This window comes from Pan paniscus, chromosome 19 (genome assembly GCF_029289425.2).
Source record: "Pan paniscus chromosome 19, NHGRI_mPanPan1-v2.0_pri, whole genome shotgun sequence".
Classification (NCBI taxonomy): domain Eukaryota; kingdom Metazoa; phylum Chordata; class Mammalia; order Primates; family Hominidae; genus Pan; species Pan paniscus.
In genome coordinates this window covers 14,141,328-14,162,761 of record NC_073268.2, presented here as the reverse complement: position 1 = coordinate 14,162,761, position 21,434 = coordinate 14,141,328, and the positions used below count along the sequence as shown (strand labels likewise).

The window sequence follows — 21,434 nt, the reverse complement described above, 5'->3', positions numbered from 1 at the left end:
GAGGGGAGAATTAAGAGAAGGAGGAGGAAGACGAGGAGGGGAGGAAGAGGGGAGGAGGAAGGGAGGAGGAAGAGGAAGAGGAGGAAGAGGGGAGGAGGAGGAGGAAAAGGAGGAAGAGGAGGAAGGAGGATGAGGAGAAGGAGGAAGAGGAGGAGGAGGGGAGGAAGAGGGGAGGAGGAGGAGGAAAATGAGGAAGAGGAGGAAGGAGGATGAGGAGAAGGAGGAAGAGGAGGAGGAAAAGGAGGAAGAGGAGGAAGGAGGATGAGGAGAAGGAGGAAGAGGAGGGGCGGAGGAGGAGGAAGAGGAGAAGAAAGAGGAGGAAAAGGAGGGGAGGAGGAGGAAGAAGAGAAGGAGGAGGAGGAAGAGGAGGAGGACTAGGAGGAGGAAGAGCAGAAGGAGGAGGAAGAGGAGAAGGAGGAGGAAGAGGAGGAGAAGGAAGAGAATGAGGAGGAGGAGGAAGAGGAGGAAGAGGAGGAGGAGGAAGAGGAGGAGAAGGAAGAGGAGGAGGAGGACGAGGAGAAGAGTAGTTCTGGATGGAAGGGCATGTTCCACTCAGTGTTCTGGCTGCTGGGTGGAACTGGGGGCATCCTGGGGCAAGGAGGAGACGGTGAGAAGAAACCAGCTACTCTCAGAGCAATTCTGTAAGACTCCAAGGAAGAGCAACTGTGTCTGGGACTACTTTTATGATTAGGGGTGGTTCCCATGGCAGTGGACAGCAACCATGACACTTTAAAGCATAGGAACCAGAAAGGAGGGGGTGAAGAAGGGTACATAGGCTGGGAAACACATCAGGAAGAGGTGCTTCCAGTGGTCCAGGTGAGACATAGTGATGTGATATTGGCCAGGGAGTGAGACTCAAGGACAAAAGGGGCTGTGGAAATTTACAAGTGGGAGTGAACACTCCTAGCTGGGTGTTTGTGTTTGGCCTGGGAGGATGGCCCCACTTGCTTGTCCATGTTCATGTCATCCTCTTGGCTTTGGCCCATGGTTCCAGTTTGTCAAGGCCATGGTGAGTGGGTTTGGCCCGTGGTCCCAGCTCGTCAAGGCCATGGTGAATGGCCGTGCATCTGTCCAGTCTGCATGAGCAGCGTCCTTCTTACGCAGCTTATTCTCTGTTGTGAGCACTTGCGCTGAGATGCTTGACATGGCTCAAGTCCTGGAGGGAGGTGGAGGCTCCCTCCACTGGAGCCCATCAGGGAGTGGACCGGGGTAAGCCACTTGACCAGGCTATCTTCTTGCTCCTGACTCCCTTTGTTGTTTACAAAGTTACCGTCAGAGAGCTGGGCAGCAGCCGTGCCCCAACCCAGGCCCAGAAGGCACGGCGATGCCCAACTCCACTAGTCGTTATAACCGTGTCCAAATAGGAAATGAGCTTTGCCTGGCATGACTAGCTTTCAGGGGGGCCATGTTGGCTCCTAGGAACTGTCACTTAGCTTTCCAAGTGCTGACACCAGCTGTCCAGGCTGGATAGCCAGGCCTGGGGTCTGCCATGTCGAGGAGTTGTCTTGCAGCCAGCTCCCACTCCCTACCCACCTGGAGCTCTCCAACCTGTCCACATCTCTGCACACGTCCTCCACAGCCATTGACAGGATGGGCCCCTGCTCATTTTTACTGGTTCTCTGGGCTAGATGCTTGCCTGGGCCTGGGAGCAGCTGGCCACTGTGAAGGCAGGAGCAGAACAAGCTGTGGTCAGAGGAAAGGGCCTGGGTGCCAGGTCTCAGAGAAGGGATTTGATCTGGTCTCCTGGCACAGTAACTCTGGTAACTGGGAGCTGGGAGGCCCCATAGGCCCTGGCTGGCTCCTGCCTCTCTTTCCTCCAGGCAGCAGAGGTCAGCGTGGCTAAATTGCTAGTTATCCCTTTCTTCAATTAAGGACAATTCTTCTGATGCAGGAAGTTAACTCCCACCAGTTAATCTAATGGCCTTGAGTTCTGATGTGTTTGCTCTGTCAGAAGGCTGGGCTGGAACTTCCTTGGCAGCTGGTAACAGTCAGTGCCTTCAGGGGCTGCCTTGGGGGCGGACAGAGGCTGGGGTGAAGGTTTAAAGAGGGGAACCATGGATCTGGGCCTCTGAGTCATGGTTTTCAGGGGACAGATCTGGCTCACTGTCTTCCCATCTGAGAAATGGGGTGTGGAGTGGTCTGGAGAGATGAGTTCTGAAACTCCCATCAACTTGGCACCTCCCCTTAACCGCTCCACCCAGGCCCTCCTGGGTGACTAGTTTAGGGTTTGTGAGGACTAAGTGGTGGGAGGGGAAGGGGTCTGGGTGCCCACCCAGGGAGCATCTGTCAGCAGGTGTTTGCCTGTGTCTGTGTGTACGAGTGTGCCTACACACACCCATGCATGCATCCCTAAGCACACACACATACACCCCATGCACACATACCCAGGCACACACACAAACACAACGTGAAGCTGTGCCCAGAAGCAGGAGGGCCTTTGATGCCCTCTGGTCACTGCTGCTACTTTGAGCCAGGGCTAGGGAGGAGCTCAGGCCCAGGCGTGTCCCCTCTGTGGCAGGCGCATTGCTTCTTCTGCAGCCAGCGTTCTGTCTCCTGCGTGACCACTCACACCTACAGACCAGGTGGCCAAGCCTGGACATTGTCCAGGCTATCAGGCCTCTGAAACACCTCAGGGAAGGGTGAGGCCAGTGAGGCCCAGTAGACAAAGCACAGGGGCCTGAAATTGATCCTCCATGACCACAAGCACCGAACTTTCTTAGCCCCCACTTCCTTATGTGTATGCTGAGGATAACGCAATGTAGCTGAGAGAGTACATGAGGGTAAATAACGCCTGTTCAATCAATAGTCCTTGCTATTCTCATCCCCAGTCCCATTCTCATAGTGGGGAAAGGCTGCAGGGTCCATTCCTGCTCTCCCAGCTGGTGACCAATGGCAGGTGCTGGTGAACAGCGTTGGATTCAGGAGCCCAGAGCTTCTGAAATTCTACATCTGTTGGAGTTGGTGCTGTCATCTGGCTCTGGGATCCAGAGCTCTTGGGACTCATGGGTTTCCTGGGAGGTGAGCTCTGGCAAACGTGGATGGTTGTTCTCCCTGGGTGAATCCATACTAGGGAGTTTGGGTAGAAGGCCTTGGGAAGCCCTGGTTTTGTCGGGTGAGGTGTCGGAAGGCAGAGCAGAACTCATGGATGGGACATGCGGGTTGTAGATTTCAGCTCAAACGAGTAAGAACATTCTTAAGGCCAGCACTAGCCAAAAAAAAAAAAAAAAAAAAAAAAATTAATAAAAGGAAGAACTCTCACTTAAGATACTGAGCTTCCTGTCCTTGGAGGTAACCAACCAGGAGCTGGAGGACTGCTTAGCAGGAATCTTGTGAATGGAGTCAAAGCCCCAGAGAAGGCACTGGACTGAGAGCCCCCATCTAACCCCATGTGTGCCCTGTTTCCATAGAGGAGCTTGCAGGACCCTGGAGCCTGGACCATGGATGGAATTCTCCAGTTGACCTTTTCCCTGTTAAGTGGAGTGGGACAGGGTGGGTTGGGTGCCTGGCTCTACAGATGGTAACTGGGCTTCAGCCTTACCAATTCCTGGGGGAGGCAGGGCACCCTCTCAGTGGAGGGTTGCTACCTCTCAGGCACCGCCAAATACAATTGGCCATCTCCTGCTCTCTTTTGGGGCTGGACTGTGGATCCCTGCTGCCCCTAAATAGAAGTCATAACCCATATCTCCCCGGCCCACAAGGCCTGTCCACTAGAATCTCTGCATCCCGATTTAGGAAGTGGAAGGCGGGTACTGCTCACCACCAGGCCGCTGGGGTCCACAAAGCCTGCTCCAGCCTAGAACCCCAGGTGGATGTGCAAGTGTTTTACTTATCCCTTGAGGGTTAAAATCACGGGAATCCTTTCTCTTTTGAGGTTAGGTCAGACGCCATAAATGATCCAGAACCCCTGGAGCGGGGGCTGATGAAGGGGGTCCCTCTCTTGTCTCTGATCCCAGAGCGACTTTCCTCTTGACTTCGTGGGGGCCTCCCTGGATCCCTGTCCTCCTTCCTCTCTCCGCTCCCTCTGTCCGTCTCTCCCGGAGCCGGGCTCTGGGTCTCTGGTCTCCTCTGAATTTCTCTCTCTCTCCCTCCACCTCGGCGTTCTGGCCCTAGGAGCGTCTCTCTCCAGCGCTGTCTAATAGTCTGTGTGCCCCTCTCCCAGTCCACGGCCCCGTCTCTGGCCCGCAGTGTCTCGGGCTGTCTCCGCGTCTCTGAGCCCCTGGGCTGCCGCCCCTCGCGCGCTGCGGTGGCCGCGCGGGCCGGAGCGGAGCGGGCTGGAGCGCGGCGGCCGCGGCCCGGGGCGGGGGTGCGGGCCCGCGGGGGCGGCATTGGGCGCCTTCCTTCGTCAGTCCCTCCCCGGCGGCGCGGGGGGTGGGGGGGGGCGCGGCCGCCGCTCGGCGCCTTTAAGGGAGCGGGAGGGAGCGGCGAGGCGGCGGCGGCTGCGGTGGCGGCAGCCGAGGCGAGCGGGGCGGGGGCGCGGGCGCGGCGCTCGGAGTCCGTTCGGGGCCGGAGGCGGTCGGGGCCGGGCCCGGGAGGCGCGAGGAGCGCGGGTAGCGCCGCCGGAGCCCGCCGCCCGGGACATGGCCAAGGCGGGCCGTGCAGGTGAGGGCGGGCGCGGGGAGGGCAGGGCCGGGGCCCGGGGGAGGGACTCGCGCGTCTAGAGGAGGGGCCGCCGGCCCAGGTGAACCCCTCGCGCAGGTGGGCGGAGGTCCCGGGAGGGCGTAGGGGGCGGTAGCGGGGCTGGACCTCCCGCGCGTGGAGAGGGGGCTCCGCGCGCCCCCCGTCCTTCCTGCGCCCCCGGTCACCTCGCGGGACACCGCGTCCCCTTCTCCACGGCCCCGCCGGAAAGGGCCAGGTCTGCGGCGCCCCGGACCAGTCCCGCCGTTGGGAGCCCTCTGCACCCCGCGGAGGCCCCGGGCAGACCCGGGCTTCGCCACCGAAGGGGATGTCCCGCGGCCGCCGCTTCGTCCCACACCCCAACGCAAACCGGGACGCGCCCCCTGCTCCTGCAGCTCTCTCCATCCAGGACGCCACAACCCCCCGCCCCAGCCCCCGTCACCAGCTCAGTCCAGAGACCCAGATTCCTTCTCGGGAAGGAGGGGAGCCCCGTGCCGCGCCGGCTGCTGGCCGCCCCGCCCCCTCCCCCATCGACCCTGGGACGCAAAGCCTCAGCTGCGGAGGCCTCTTCTGGGGTCCCGTGGGCTCTGCCCTCCTCCAGGCTCAGACGGTGTAGCCTGTGGTTTGAGGGAGCGGGCATTAGTCATTCGTTCATTCATCCAGCCCGACGTTCATTCACTAGCATCTCCTCTGTGCCAGACCCTGAGCTGGGCACCGGGGCTCAGGCGGACTCAGCCCCCCTGCTGCGCCCATGCTGGGGAGACCCAGGCCCGTGACTCATCGGGCACATTCTGGGCCTGATGGTGCCTTGGGAGGCGGGTGGAGGACAGCTGTGCCCACAGGGCCGGCCATACAGTAGGCGGCAGCAAGCCTGGTCTCGGCAGTGCCTCTTGTGAGGCTGGCGTGTGAGAATCTACCATGAACTCACACCCAACCCGTGACGTTGGCTGGTGCCATGCCGTCCCCCAGGACCGGGCGCGACAGTGAAGGAATGGGTGTGAATTCACCCGTATGCACACTGGGCGTGAATACCATCGGACTGTGTGTCAATCCACCCCCAAGCCCGAAAGCTGCCCGGGACCCTGGGCTGCGGACCCGTCTCCCTGTGCAGGCACTGAGCCTGTAAGATTTAGGTGCCTGAGAATGCACTCCCGTTCTGTCCCCAGGGAGTCCTGTCGGGGTGGGGCCGGTTGTGTGAGGCACAGCCAGTATGGAACACAGCTAAACAGCCTTCTCACTCCCCTCCCTTTTCCCCTCCTGAGGGAGGCACTGTGAGATGACACCAAAGAGGCTGAAAAAGGCTTCTTGCCTCCCTCTTTCCTCCACCATGCCTGGGTCCTCACCCACCCTGACTCCTTAAAATGGCCCGTGGCAGGGCGTGTGTCCCATCTGCTGCCCTACCCTGTGTGTGTGTGAGTGTGTGTGTGCACTGGGACGCCTTGAGCACAGGTCACCTGCCAGGGCACTGTCATCGCAACAGCAGTGAACATTTGCTGCTTGTTCTATGTATTAGGCAGAGTGCTAAGCTCTTTACTGTACCGTGATCCTGGGAGCGAGGAAATGCGACTCTCCCACTTTTAAAACATCTAGAAACAGATACTCAGAGAAATAGCAGCCTCAAGGTGGCTCAGAGGGTCTGGGCAGAGCCTGGACTCACAGCCAGGTCTATTGGACTCGAAGGACTCTCTCTGTCACTGCCCTGATAGGTCACCCCCTTACCAAATGGGGGTGCCAGTCTCAGTCCCTCTGCCTTAGCCTGTGGGTCCTTTGGTCCCTGGGCTGAGAGTCTGTGGGAATTTGTTCCAGTGACAGGTGGAAAAACTGCCCTGCTCTGAGCATCAATGCCTTGTGCTGTTCTAACATTTTGGTTTTTTTCTGCTGCAATTTCACGCTTGGCCTTTTCCCTCGAGGCAACACAGATTCCCCGTGTCTGTGGATCCAGTGCCTGGGCTCCTGCCCCCCACACTCAGCAGTCATCCCAAGGAGTCTGGTTACCTCTCCCTTCTCAGCTCAGCTCTCCCAGGCTCCTCTGCATTTTGTAAATGTCCCTTCTCTTCTTTTTTTTTTTTTTTTTTTTTTTTGAGATGGAGTCTCGGTCTGTCTCCCAGGCTGGAGGGCATGGCTTGATCTCGGCTCACTGCAACCTCCGCCTCCCGGGCTGAGGCGATTCTCCTGCCTCAGCCTCCCAAGTAACTGGGACTACAGATACATACCACCACACCCAGCTAATTTTTGTATTTTTAGTAGAGACGAAGGTTTCACCGTGTTGGCCAGGCTGGTTTTGAACTCCTGACCTCAAATGATCTGCCTGCCTCAGCCTCCCAAAGTGATGGGATTACAGGTGTGAGGCACTGCGCCTGGTCTCCCTTCTCTTCTTGATGCTCCTAAGCCTACCGAATCAAAAACAACACACAGTAATGTGTGTATAAGAATCACATATTCCCCATTGGCAACATCTGTGAAGAATAGATTGGTGAGCTTCAGAACAGAGGGAGCCCTTGGAGATCAGGAACCCATCTCTTTCTTCACAGCTGGGGAAACTGAGGCCCAAGGAGAACATAGAGAGCGGGGTGGCTGTTCAGTACCACCTGCCTCGGATGGGCAGACTGATGGGCAGGAATGATCAGGCCTTCACTCTGGCGGAGTGGGGCGGGGTGGGGTGACACAGGAACAAAGGGCTGCTGAAGGCCAGGAGTGGAGGCTATGGCACCCGGCCTGTGAATGAGGGGTCTGCACCATGACCTGTGAGATGTTCCCTTTAAAATCTGGCCAGTAGATCACCCACGGAGAGAAAAGGCAGAGCTTTGGGCCCCAGGGCTGCCATGGTACCTGACTTTAGGTCATCACATGTGGTCTAGTGAATAATACCCCTGGAGTTGTGCAGTGCACAGCCTGAGCAGCAGGTCATGGCTGTGCCAGATTTGTGGCATGGCTTGTGTCGGACAAGAGCTAAAAGGAGGCAGTGAAAGGACTCTCACACTGCCAGGAGAATCCAGGTACAAGAGAAATTGTTATCGGGGCCCAGAGAGGATGAGATAGATCTTCAGAAGGTGAATCCAGATGGGTTATTACCAGTTCTCAATCTCTAGGGGAGATTTCAGTTACACAGACAGGCATCATTTATGGTGGCCCCAGTCTAACCAGCAACAGGGAGGTGAGGGCAGGGGTGGGGAGGATTCAGAAGCTCTGTGTAGGAGGGACAATTTACAGTACAGAGCTCCCCATGGAGCAGAGAGGCCAGTGAGTGGCTTGAGACAGACAGTGAAGGCTGGGTTTCTCTGGGAGATGGGCCCTAAAGGCTAGCACAGTTTGGATAGAAAGGTGGCCAGGGGCTCGGTGCGGTGGTTCGTGCCTGTAATCCCAGCACTTTGGGACGCCGAGGCGGGCAGATCACGAGGTCAGGAGATCGAGACCATCCTGGCTAACACGGTGAAACCCCGTCTCTACTAAAAATACAAAAACAAAATTAGCCAGGCGTGATGGTGGGCGCCTGTAGTCCCAGCTACTTGAGAGGCTGAGGCGAGAGAATGGCATGAACCCAGGAGTCAGAGCTTGCAGTGAGCCGAGATTGTGCCATTGCACTCCAGCCTGGGCTACAGAGCGAGACTCTGTCTCAAAAAAAAAAAAAAAAAAAAAAAAAAAAGAAAAAGAAAGGTGGCCAGGGGCCGGCTTCCAGGTGGGGGTAGTGGCTTGAACAAAGGCTAGGAGGATGGAAAGGAAGAGGCACATGTGTAAGTGTGGAAGGACTGCTATGGGTAGGGGTGGAAGGTGGGTAGGAAGTGCCCAAAAGTAAAGAAACCTGGCTGGAGCGGAAGAATGCAGAGGGCTAAAAGGAACTCCAAAGAGCATGAAGACAGGAGTGCCGGGGTAAGACTTGGCACTGTGTTTCGACAGATCCCTCTGGCTGGGACGCCAGGGCTCCTGGGAAGCTGGAGAGAGGCCAGCCTGGTGGAGCTGCCTTTGTTGGGAAGGGTTGATTCTGACTCCTGCCAGCCACACTGCCCCTCCCTTCCTGTCTACCTCCCTGTGCCCCTCCCTCTGCACCCCAACAGGCTGCCCCTCTTTCCCACTGAGAGAATGAGGGTAGGGGGTGGGGGCCAGGTCCCCAGGTTAGGCAGGAGCAGAGTGAACAGCCTAGAGGGTCTTGGCACCTCTCAGGCTGGGGCAGGAATATCTGCAGAGACAGAGCCGAGGCCACAGGGTTGGGCCTCCCGGGCTGGAGGAACCAGTTTATTCTCCTCTCAGGTGTTAGCCTCTGCTCTGAGGGGTGTAGCTGGCAGGCTTCCATGTGGCAAACCTAGTAATTTGAGTCAGTAAAGTACTGATCCTACGGTGTTAGGATGGGAGGGAACATTTCGATACTCATGTTCCAAGTCCTCGTTAACAATGGGTCGCTGAGGGCCCATGAGAGGTAGGTATTTGGCCAACGTCACAGAAGAAGGTGACGGCAGAGCCTGGGTTTCCAGAGTTTGGACCTTGCTCTGCTGAGTCAGCCTCCTTTGGGGTCCTCCTGGAGTGGGGTGTGTGCTCTCACATCCTCCCAAAGCCAGACTTCTCCTGGGCCCCTTACTCTGTGGCTCCCAGGGGCAGTTACTAGTGGCTGGATCACTCAGAGGAGGAAACATCTGGAAGCTTGGAAAGGGGACTAGCGCAGATTAAAAAAAAAAATTTTTTTTTAATACTTTTTTTTTCATAGAGATGGGGGTCTCATTACGTTGCCCAGGCTGGTCTCAAACTCTGGGCCTCAAGTAATCCTTCCTGCTTTGGCTTCCCAAAGTGCTGGAATTACAGGCATGAGCCATCATACCTGGACAACGCTGGGATTCTTAAATCTTTGGGGGAGGTGCCAGAGGATTTGAGGCATGACTCTGAGAAACTCCCAGGCCTAGGGCACCGATTACTCTACTGTGTATCTTGGGACGGGCATTGCATCCTGCAAGGAGATGGTAAACCCAAGGTCCCCAATGGGAAGATTATGGTCAAATATGGTCAAATCAGACACCAGTGTCCAGACTCCAGGCTTTTCTTTTTTTTTTTCTTTTTTTTTTTTGAGACGGAGTCTCGCTCTGTCGCCGGAGCTGGGGTGCAGTGGCGCGATCTCAGCTCAGCTCACGGCAAGCTCCACCTCCCGGGTTCACACCATTCTCCCGCCTCAGCCTCCTGAGTAGCTGGGACTACAGGTGACTGCCACCATGCCTGGCTAATTTTTTGTATTTTTAGTAGACACGGGGTTTCACCGTGTTAGCCAGGATGGTCTCGATCTCCTGACCTCGTGATCCGCCTGCCTTGGCCTCCCAAAGTGCTGGGATTACAGGTGTGAGCCACTGTGCCTGGCCAGACTCCAGGCTTTTCAAAAGCTTTCCTGCAGTCTGGGGTGTGCTGGAACTTGGATGTGCCTCACATTCCTATGCAAATACACCGACCTCTGTGAAATCACCTATCCCAGCAGCAGACCTGGCAGGTCCCAGCCTGAGACGTTTGTTGCCTCTCAGTTCTGGCTGTGGTGTCCTTGTTTGAGCCAAGGATGGTGCAGCTCAAACAGAGAGGTTCCACCTCAAGCCTGTGACCCTGAGCCTGGAACCCCTTATCCCCCATTTGAGGCCTCTGTGACTTGACCTGTGTTTGGAAGTCCAGTGTGGCAGGACACAGAATACGAGGACATGGCTAGACAGTGTCCCTGCCCCAGCCACTTGCCTGGGCCATGTCTGGGTCAGATTGGCCAGAAGCTGTGATGTTTTCTCACATACATCTTCATATGTTATGAGACTTCATGGCTGGAGGTGGCCTGGTTCTCCTGTTCTACCTGTTAAGCAGGTTGGGAGACAGAGACCAGACCCTTTCAGTCAAGGGTCCCTCTCTGAGATCCGGCATCCTTTCCCCTTTCAAGGACAGAGTGTGAACTTTCAGAGACCATGGAGGCTTTAGGGACTGGGGACTTCCTGGTAGGACCCAGCTGCCTTCCAGGAATTCTGAGATCCTAGGATCGGGAGTTCGCATGCTGGGACCCATTTGGCTCAGATCCTATAGCAGCTGTCAGCATGCTTTTCTGTCCAATGGCTCAACAGCATCTCTGAGGTAGAGCCAATGTTATTCCCATTTTATGAATGAGACACTGAGGCCCAGTAGGGTTAAATATCTAGGGCTAGAATCACACATAAAGTTAGAGGCAAAGCTGGGATTAGAGCTTATGTCTCTTCTACTGTTGGAGTCAATATTCCTGGGAGCTAACTTGTCTAACGAAGGAGAGCCCTGGCTTTGGCACTGGTTGACCTTGAACTGCCCTCTTTGGGCCTCGGTTTCCTTATCTGTAAAAGTGAAAGGGAAGAGTTTGGGGGTCAAGATGAGCTTCAGGCTCTTTCCAGCTCCAACACTGCTCTCTCCTTTTTGGAGAGAGCCTCCCTGGCTGTGGGTTTTACTGTGTCCTGAAGAGGCCTTGCCCCCTCTCAACTCTGACCTTGCATTGATCCTCCCAGACTTGAGGGTCAGTCAATCCATGGGGAGCTGAGGACATGGACGTGGAGAGCACGTGCCTCCTGGCAGGCCATCACCAGGTCTGCAGCCAGGAGCCCGGAAGGGGGTGGCCAGGGTCCCCAGGGGAAGGGCTCGGTGTGGGAGGGGGGAGGAGAGAATGTATATTGGAAATCAAATGAGATCTGAGCTCCCCACCCACTCCCTCAAATCTCTCTCCACTCTCTCTCTTTTAAAATTCCTGTTTTCTAAAGAGAAAGAAAATGCTAAATTGCACCCCCTTTTGCAAATGGAATAGGAGGCTTAGTGAGTCACTCCGGAGGTAAATGCCACCTCCAGGGTCCCACGTGTGCCTGTGGAGGCCTGCACAGCTGTGTGGCCACCAGCCCCCACAGGGTGCGTGTGTGGCAAGGGTAGACAGGGGGCAGAAGCCTCCTCTGTCCATGACTCTGGGGTGGGAGCTGGGTCCCAGCACTGGGGCCCCACACAGCCAACCTGCTTCCTCCAGGCTCTCCTAGGGCTGGATTTGTGAGGCTCACACGTTCATGGGGCCACAGCTCAGATTGGGCCAGGCTGGAAGCCTGTGTGGTCACTGTCAGTGCTTGATTTGAGGCTAGAGATGGGGTGCAGGGTGTGGCATGTTGGGGTTCAGTCTGTGGCTGGAGTTGGCACAGTGTGAGTGAATTTGGGGCTCCATGGGGTGTAGTCCGTGTGGCCAGGGCTGGCAAGGGGCTGCGGGGGGTTGCATCTGCCTCTGGAAAGCAGGCGTCTCAGGTTTTGTGAAGCTGCTCTCTCTAGGTGTCCTGGAGAAGCTCTTCTCCAGGGCTGGTGAGCAGGACAGCTTGGAGTGAACCACTTACCAGGGGAAGGTTCCTGGGGGTGTTGGGAGCCTCCTCTCTCTTTGGGAGGGTCAGCCTGTTTATTAGAAGACCTGGGACATGGGAGGCCAGAGACGAGGTGTTCCTCTCCCCAGATGACCCATTCTTCTGGAAGGAGGGGAAGTAACCGTCTGTTAGCTGGTAGCAGGGATGCCAAACAAGGGTTGAAAGCAAAAATAGAAACGCGCTGGGCTCTGTCTGGGAGGGGCGTTGAGTTCTGGTGGATCTGAGAGGCCTCTTCTGAGCTGTCTGCTGCTGACACCGTGTTTGTTTGGCTCTGGGTATTTGCAGAGCACGTCACGTCCTGCACTCCTGCCCTCCTTGGGGAGAGACCTAGGTGTGCAGGATGTGGGACTGTGAGCTCTCGGGGCTGACAGCTGGAAGGCTTTCACTTGTTCTAGAGTCTGTCTTTCAGAGATTCTGAGTGTCTGTGGCTGCCCGTCACTCATGCACCATTGACCTTTTCTGATTGTTCTGGGTTGATCCAGATTACTACCCTCAACAGAAATCCTTTTGGCCCTGATGTCGCCCCTGTGGGTTCCTTCTCTTCCCCTTGCTCCTACTTCCTGCCCGCCGTGAGGCTAGTCCCAGCCGAGCAACTCTGGAGTCATCCCTTGTGGTAAAAAGAGCTATTTTCAGCTCTCCCATTACTGCCCAGTTCGGGTGTGTGTGTGTGTTTACCCCTCGCAGCCTCTGTGTTTCCTTCTTATATAGTATAATCTGGAGCAGTGATGAGAGCTCCGCCTCTGGGACTTTGGCTGGCAATTCCTGGCACTGTGCTTTGGCACCAAATGGAGGGGCCTGGGGGCAGAGGCAACCTTGGGCCCCATCTTTGCTCAGTTGCAGTCCAGGAGTGGCAGGTGGTATGAGTCGGATCACCTGCAGGGGGTCACATTGGCTCTTGCTGGCATGGGGTGGGGTGGGGAGCTGCTACCCTCCTACTGTTTGCTCCAGGCTAATGGCAGCCTTTGATGCACTTCCCAAAAAGCTGGTCGTTTCATTGAGGTGGTGGTCTTTGAAAGAGACCCCAGCCGGGCGTGGTGGCTCACGCCTGTAATCCCAGCACTTTGGGAGGCCGAGGCAGGTGGATCACCTGAGGTTGGGAGTTTGAGGCCAGCCTGACCAACATGGAGAAACCCCGTATCTACTAAAAATACAAAATTAGCCGGGCATGGTGGTGCATGCCTGTAATCCCAGCTACTTGGGAGGCTGAGGCAGGAGAGAACCCGGGAGGCGGAGGTTGCAGTGAGCCGAGATCGTGGCATTGCACTCCAGCCTAGGCAACAAGAGTGAAACTCTGTCAAAAAAAAAAAAAAAAAAAAAGAAAAGAAAAGAAAAGAAAGAGACCCCAGCGTCCTTTGAGGAGTCTGATTCCAACCTGGCCTCCCGTTGCCTGGGTAGGTGCCTGGACCTTGAGCCCCTATTCTCAGCTCTCTGCAAGGGGGTCCTGCCATGAGCAGAAGGAATGCCTCCTGCTGTCCTGTCTTTCGGGCTGCCCTCCTGGGGAGCCTGCAGGTGGCAGAGCCTGTTGTGGCACAGTGGCAGGTGCTACGGGGAGCTCATTTTAGAGGGAGGAGAGAGCCTCCTCCTTATGGAACAAGAGTCTGGCGGGACATAGGGGGGACAGCTGGGCCTTGGGAGAATTGTTCCAAATAATTCAGAACTGTTGGGAGCCTAATTGGCAGAGCAAATGAAAGTACAATAGATAGCCAAAGCTATTAATCACTAATTATCTCCTAAATAAGGTAATTAATGGGTATTTAAATGGCATATTTATGACATTCCAGCAGGTCTTCAAAAAGCACATTTCCCCCAAAGCAACTGGTTTGGCCAACTGTGCCCTGCTTGGAGACCCCCCTTACCCCTAGAAACAGGCGGCATGACAGGAGGCACATCAGTTTTCTTCTCTGAGCTTCAGTTTTCTCATCTGTCAACAAGAATCGTGAGTCCTTTCTTACTGACCTCCCTGGGCTATCATGAAGACGACAGGCAGCAGAGGCTGTGGAAATCCCAGGCAACCGGATGCAATGCTGTACAGATTTTTTTCTTTTTTTTTTTTTTGAGACGGAGTCTTGCTCTGTCACCCAGGCTGGAGTGCAATGGCACGATCTCAGCTCACTGCAACCTCCACCTCCCGGGTTCAAGCAGTTCTCCCTGCCTCAGCCTCCCAAGTAGCTGGGATTACAGGCATGTGCCACCATGCCTGGCTAATTTTTGTATTTTTTAGTAGAGACGGGGTTTCGCCCTGTTGGCCAGCTTGGTCTGCAACTCCTGATTTCAGGTGATCCACCTGCCTCCGCCTCCCAAAGTGCTGGGATTACGGGCGTGAGCCACCACAGCTGCCCTGTACAGACTTTAGAGTGAACATATCCTTCAAGTTATTTGATACAAGCCCTTGATTGTGCTGGGTGCCATTGTGTGGCCAGGGTCAGGGCTTAGTCTTTGGCTAGCAGTGTTGTTGCTCCGTGACTGAGTCAAGCTGGGTCTGTGGTCAGGTTCGTGGTGTGGTTTGAGACAGGAGTTGTGGCCTGGCCTGTGGCCATGGTTATAACTTGGTCTATGGCTGAACTGAAAGTTGAGGCCATGGTTGAGGTTGAGGTTTGGGCCACGGCTAGTGTCAGACCTGAGCTGCTCTCAGGACAGTTCTGCAATCTGAAGTCAGCCTCAGTCTTTAAGTGCATTACCGATGGATGGATGATCCCCTCTGGTTGCCCTGGAAGCTGGATTTCTTCCGGGGTTCTCCAGGATGTTGGCTTCAGATGCAGTGTACTCGGGCAGATAGGCCCTTCCAGGGCTCCTGGCGTGTCCCCTGAAACAGACGAGCACATGAGCTCATCAGTGGCACATATAGCAGTTTGGGAGATAGTTAGGACATGTTTCTATAGCAACCAACCCCCAACCAGTACTGGTTTCCTTCAATAATGCCTTTTTCTGGAAGCAGCTTCTCCTGGCCTCTCTTCTCTCCCTGGACAGCCCCCCTTCAAGGCTGAGGATAGGCTGGCTGGCCCTGGACTGGTCTGGTCTCCAAATTCACCCTGATCCAGAGAGGAAGCCTGAGGACATTCCCTCGGGGATGCTCCCCTGAGAGGGGGCCTTGCTAAGATCTCCCCTCTGCTGGGCCACACTGAGCCTGACAAGAGCCTTCTGTGTGCCCAGCCCTGACCTGGCGCAGGTTAGGAGCCTGGAGAGGATTCCTACCAGGTGTCTGCTCAGGGGGAACCCACAGACCAGTGGGGCAGGCAGGCCTGGACCCAGTCTGTAAATAGGGACTCTGAGGGACACAGGTGCTGCACATGAAGGACACACAAGGAGACAGGCACCCGGGCTGGCCTCAGGGGCCAAAAAAGACTTCCAGCTGATGCTTCAAGCATCAGTAGGAATTGGGGGTGGGATGGGGAGATAGAAGACGTTTCAGGCATCAGGACCTGCAGGAGGAAAGGCCTGGAGAGGAAGAGGAGCATGGTGTGAAGGCTCTCCTGGTGGCAATGTGCTGCTGAAGCCCAGGCTGCTGGAAGGAGAGGCTGGGATGGGAGAGCAGGTCCTGGCCTGCAGTAGTTCAAGTTTAGGGAGCAGACAAGGCAAGCCCCAGGGAGCTGCGATGGGAGGGAGGAGAGAGGGATTGGCCTCATGAGCGTGGGCAGGGGCAAGCATTTCCAGCCTTTGGGGAGTGGCAAGGCTCCCATTCCAGGGGCCCGAGAAGAAGGAGAGGGGTCTGCCCTTGGAAGTTGCCACAGATGAAAGAACCAAAGAAAAGCTCTTGGAGAATCACAATTTATGATTTTATTTAACACACCCTTTTATAGCACTGATGGAGTCTCAGGCACTCTGCTAAACCGTTTTGAAATGTTTGTTCATGTAATCGTCACTGCGACACTATGTAAGCATGATTATCCGCCCCGTTTTACAGAGCAGGAAACTGAGGCACAGAAGGGTTTCCTGTCAGTAAGATCACGAATTGGTAAGTGGCAGAACTGGGGCTGGAAGCAGTCAGGTGGGAGCGGGATGGTGGTTTCCTCGAGGGAGGAGGAGGCACAGAGGAGGTGGGGCTTGACAGTCACCTGCCTGTCCGCAGGAGCCTCGGCCAGGCTGTAGGAAGCACTGCACTCCACATTCTGTGTTTGGACCCCAGGGACCCCAAGGCAGAGCTGAGAGCACTGAAGTGTGATTCTAAGTGCATGTGTGCGTGTGTGTGTGTGTGTGGCTGCATGAGCCACATGTGTGCTCTGGGCTGTATGTGTCTACGGGGCTCCCACTGCCCATGGGACATCCCAAGGCCTGATTATTTTCAGCTGCATCAGCCGCCAGGAGTTAGACCCTGATGCTTGTGCTTGTAGAACCTGCTGTTCTCGTGTATGTGTATGTGTGTATGTGTGTGTGTGTGTGTGAGAGAGAGAGAGAGAGAGAGAGAGAGAGACCATTCAAATGAGCCTCAGCCCTGCAGCCAGGCACTGCTCTCACTCTTGGCTCCTCTCCTTTTCTGTTTTTTATTTTATTTTTATTTTTTTTGAGACAGAGGCTCACTCTGTTCCCCAGGCTGGAGGGCAGTGGCATGATCATGGCTCAATGCAGCCTCAACCTGCTGGGCTCAAGTGATCCTCCCACCTCAGCCTCCTGAGTACCTGGGACTATAGGCACATGCTACCCTGCCAGGCTTGTTTTTTTACTTTGACTTTTTTGTACAGATGGGGTCTGACTTTGTTGACGTGGCTGGTCTCAAACTCCTGGGCTCAAGCAATCCTCCTACCTTGGCCTCCCAAAGTGCTGGGATTACAAGTGTGCGGCACCATGCCTGGCCTCCCTTTCTCCTTCTGAGGCACAGATTGCTTAAGTCCATCCAGCATTGGCAGGCTGCAGTTTCTGATATAGCCGTAGGCAGGGCTGGGCCTAGAAGCTGTGGCCACAGGCCAGTAGGTGCAGGTGCCGGCCCAATGCTGTGCACCCACCAGGGCCTCGCTCAGGGGCACCTGTTCCTCCCTGGAGGTCTGGAAATTGCACGTGTTATCTGAATGTCCCTGGAGTCACAGCTGCCAGCAGACACCCATGTGCCCTCCTTTGCCCCGATGCTCCTTACGCTTGAGGAGAAAGTTCTAGATCCAGCTTTCCTTGGAAAGGGCTCGATTGTTTTGGCTTGTGTCTCTCCCTTCCTCCCACCTGCCCCAGCCTGGCCAACCCTGCCCACCCCTTCCTTGGAGGCTCATCTTGGCTTCCCCTCCCCCGGAAACCCTCTGGGTACCCTAGCCAGTCCCTGCTTCTGGGAGGACCGTTCCCACTTGCCGCGGGACAGACATGGTGGGTGTGGAATTTCACACGGGCCAGGACGCCTGCTCCTCTGTTCCTCCTGTGCTCTGTGCAGGAAGCAGTGTAGGGCTGTGCCCCCAGGGCTGGCATTTCTGAGGGCAGGGACTGTTCCAGTTCAGCTCTGTCCCCTACTCCTTCCTTCCTGGCACCATCTGGCCCAAGGTCTGGCCCAGTAAGCATCGGCCAATACCTTTGTTCTGCATCTTACGGTCAGGGCGTTCCTCACTGTGAAATGTCTTCCCCTCAGACAGGGCTCCTGAGCATGGGGGAGGCATCTCCCTTCACCTGAGGACTCTGCCCCTGGGACTGGGGCTGCCTTGGGGTCCCTGATATAGAGCAGAACACACATAGGAGACGCCTGTCCATCTGTCTGCCTTTCTGTCTCTCTGTCCACCTAGTCCTATGTCCCTGGGTGGGAAAGATGGCCAGGAGGAGCTGACGATCTGAGCAGAGTCCTTGGCTGCACCCATGCTAGGGAGACCCAGGCCCATGACAAGGTCCAGGAGACCACCCTGGACCTGAGGTGGTGGGTATCGGGGCCAGGAGAGGGAGTGGGGATGGCTTCCAGCAGCCCCTCCCACTGAGCGGCCCAGCTCGGAGCTGTGCTGGCATTGCTGGGGTGAAGGGTCATTTGTTTCTCTCTAAATTGCTAGAAGAGTTGGGATATTCCCCTTCTCTTTCATCCTGACTTAACATTTTAAATAAATTTGGGTCTGGGTGCGGTGGCTCACGCCTGTAATCCCAGCACTTTGGGAGACTGAGGTGAGCAGATCGCTTGAGCTCAGCAGTCCGAGACCAGCCTGGGCAACATGGCAAGACCCTGTCTCAATTAAAAAACAAAAAATAAAAATAAATAAATGTGGTAGTGAAGGTGGATGGAAGGAGGGTCTTCAGGAGGAGGTGGGCTGGGCTTGGAGGACACAGATAGAGCTCTGAGGCCTTGGGGAGGGCCCCTGGCAGCTGCCTGGAAACCCCTCAGGTGGGCTTACCCTGCCTCAATCCTTGGTCCTGTCGCTGACAAGGCCACCATTTCCAAGTGCCAGGCAGTGGGCTAGACGCTCTGGGGCCTGATGTCATTCAAATCTCCTAACAGTGGGGTAAGGATTATGATGCTCATTTTCCAGATGAGAAAAGTGAGGCTCAGTGAAGTTAACTTGCTTCAGGTCCTAGATTAGCCAGTGGTAACACTGCACCCAGATTTGTGTTGTTCCAAAGCCTGTGTTCTAACCTCTGCTAAATTTTCACCCATGGCTGGAGCTGATTTACTTTGTGTGTGAGGGAGAGAGGGAGAGAATTATGGGAGTGTGCATGCATGCATGATTCTTAGGAACAATATTAGGAAGGGGGCTGGCAGGTGGGTAAGCTCACACTCCCCAAGGAATGTAGACACACACACAACAGCCAAGCAGACACAGGGACAGATGCTCGTGTAACACTAGACACCTCTACGCAGGAATGTAGACATCCATTTAGATTTTTCCCACAGACACAAGGATACCCAGACACTGATTTGTAGACCTGATGGGCAGATGGTTCTAGAACTGGAACAGCTGAGCCCCCCAGGGCTAGGGCCCCCATGAGGAGCCAGGGGCAGGCCTCTGGCCCCTTGCCCAGCTGGCCAGAAACAGGTAGAAGGGTTGCTATTTCCAAGAGAGCAGGCAATGGAGAGAGGAGGAGACTGAGGTCCCCCGCCCTGATCTCTTCCGCAGAGCAAACGCCTTCCTGAAACATCCCTGAGGCTCTGTTTCCTTAGCTGTAAGGTAGGGATTCAGTATGTCTACTTTGCTAGGCTTGGTTAGGATGACTTTAGCTAATGTCTGAAAAGCAGCTAGCAGACTGCCTGGCATGCCGCACTCACCAAGCAAATCATTTTTATTCATTTACTTGTTTGTCAAATACTTCCTGGCCCGCTTCTGTGTGGGACTTTGTGTTGGACCCAGAAAATGCAGGGAAGTGTAGGGCAAGGACCCACCTCAAGGACACTGCTTCTGAGCCTTTCCCTTGCTGTTCTGGGGTCGTCATGCCCACCTGCTGTGACTCTCAGGAACCTACGTGGCCTCTAGCACATCTGACTTGTGGTCCCCTCCCCCACGAGACTTTCTGACCCTCTTCAGCATCTGTATTCCCCTCCTCTTGAAGTTTGCAGGTGATAGAGGCTCGGCAGTGGGAGGAGCCTTAAAATTCACCTGTTCCAAGCTTCCGTCCATGACAGGTCCTACCCTACCTGGTCAGGCTCCATTTCCCCTATTCCTGTCCCCCTTCAATCATTGGCCCCAGCCACATGGATTTCTTTCTGCCCCTTGGACACACCAAGCTCATATGGGAATTTACCCTTGCAGTTCTTTCATCCAGGAAGGCTCTTATCCATGGATTTTGCCCGGTCCATCCCACACATGTATGTGCACAAGCAGATGTGCATACACACACACACACACACACACACACACACACACTCTTAGCATATCTGGGTTTTCTTATTATTCAGGCCTCTGCTTGCCTGACACCTTTCCACAAAAGTCTTCCCCTCTAACCCCTCCTGAGACACTGCCCATTGCTTTTCTCCTTGTTGGAAATATGACCTTTGTTGTTTGCCAAAAAATCTGCATGCTGGAGGAAGAGATGCAGGGAAGAGTTCCCATGTTCCATCTTAACATATCTGTTTTTGCAGGTATATAACTGAGGTTCCCCGCACCCCAACACCTTTCCAGAAGTTTGTTGGGCAGCCCCTGCTGGAGGGGAGGGAAGACCTGGTATCCGGTATACATTTAAAAACCAAGGCAGGGCCAGATGCAGTGGCTCACGCCTGTAATCCCAGCACTTTGGGAAGCTGAGGCGGGCAGATCACCTGAGGTCAGGAGTTCGAGACCAGCCTGGCCAACATGGTGAAACCCCGTCTCTACTAAAAATACAAAAATTAGCCGGGCATGGTGGCAGGCACCTGTAATCCCAGCTACTTGGGAGGCTGAGGCAGGAGAATCTCTTGAACCTGGGAGGTGAAGGTTGCAGTGAGCCAAGATCGCACCATTGCACTCCAGCCTGGGCGACAAGAGCAAAACTCTGTTTCAAAAACAAAACAAAACACCAAGGCAGGTATACATTTTGAAAGCAAGTAGAATAATAGTAAACAAGATAAAATATGCATTTGAAAAGAATATATATTTTAACCACAAAAGAGAGCCACAATAATAAAAGGGAGACATCGTGTTAGTTCAGCATTTATAACTACAATAGGTGACAAAGTTCTTTTGATGTCTGAGGCTGAGTTTCCCCAAGCATTTTCTCCCCGTGGAAGTACAGATCCACACGTTCAAGTCTGTCTGTTCTTTAGGCTGTAATTATCACATAAGAGACACTTGAGGAAGGAGGACATAGTGTAGGAAGGGAGAGGTTTTGGGCTGAAATTATCTGGGTTGTTTATTTGACTGAGGCTGGCTTTTCCTTCCCCGCCTGCAGAATGTAAGCTTTGCGAGCACCCAGTCCTGTCCATTCCCCACAGTGTTCCCAGTTCCCCACACAGTGTCTGTGGAATGAGAGGCCCCTTTGATGCCTACCAGCCCCTTCCTTTTCTGCTCACCTGTAGCTGGGAGAACTTGCTCCCTCAAATGGAGCTGACTGGCCTCCCTGCAGCCTTTCCCTCTGCCCCAGACCTCCCGCTGGGACCCCTGCACAGGTCATCAGAGAGAATGCACTGGCCTCCCTGCAGCCTTTCCCTCTGTCCCAGACCTCCTGCTGGGACCCCTGCACAGGTCATCGGAGAGAATGCCTCTGCCTTTGTTCTCGGATGGATCTAAACCGTGCATGTATGAGGCCACCGCATAGAGGAGCCTCTCACTGGGCTCTTGCTGTTCAAACTCAGGAGCCAAGTGGATCCAGATAAATCCTCAGCTGACTCTGTTGCTACTTAAACTCTTGCTTCTTACTATCTAAAACTCAGGAGCTGAACAGATGGGGATAATAGGACTTTGCTGACTATCCAAATTCTTACTTCTTAGGAACGGAAAAGATTGGGATAGCAAGGGATGTCTGTATATTAATATAGCATATTCACATAGTATGCAAATGTAGTAGATATGATAGATTTTATACCTTTAGTATCTGTTGATTGAGAAAACATACAGTTCATATAATTCAGGAATAATTTTAAGTGATTGTAGTTTTTGAATCACAGAAATTTTT

At 54.8% G+C, this 21,434-nt stretch overlaps 1 protein-coding gene across 2 annotated transcripts in view; it reads left to right on the top strand.

Moving 5' to 3' along the window:
• Window positions 1–4,435: 4,435 nt before the first annotated feature.
• PITPNM3 (PITPNM family member 3) overlaps window positions 4,436–21,434 on the top strand; it is a 106,032-nt gene continuing 89,033 nt past the window's right edge. For both annotated transcript variants that reach the window (XM_008962614.4, XM_034941386.3), the window contains exon 1: window positions 4,436–4,599. In XM_008962614.4, coding sequence (XP_008960862.4) covers window positions 4,578–4,599 — 22 coding nt within the window. In that variant the 5' untranslated portion in view covers window positions 4,436–4,577. The remainder of the gene's footprint in view (window positions 4,600–21,434) is intronic.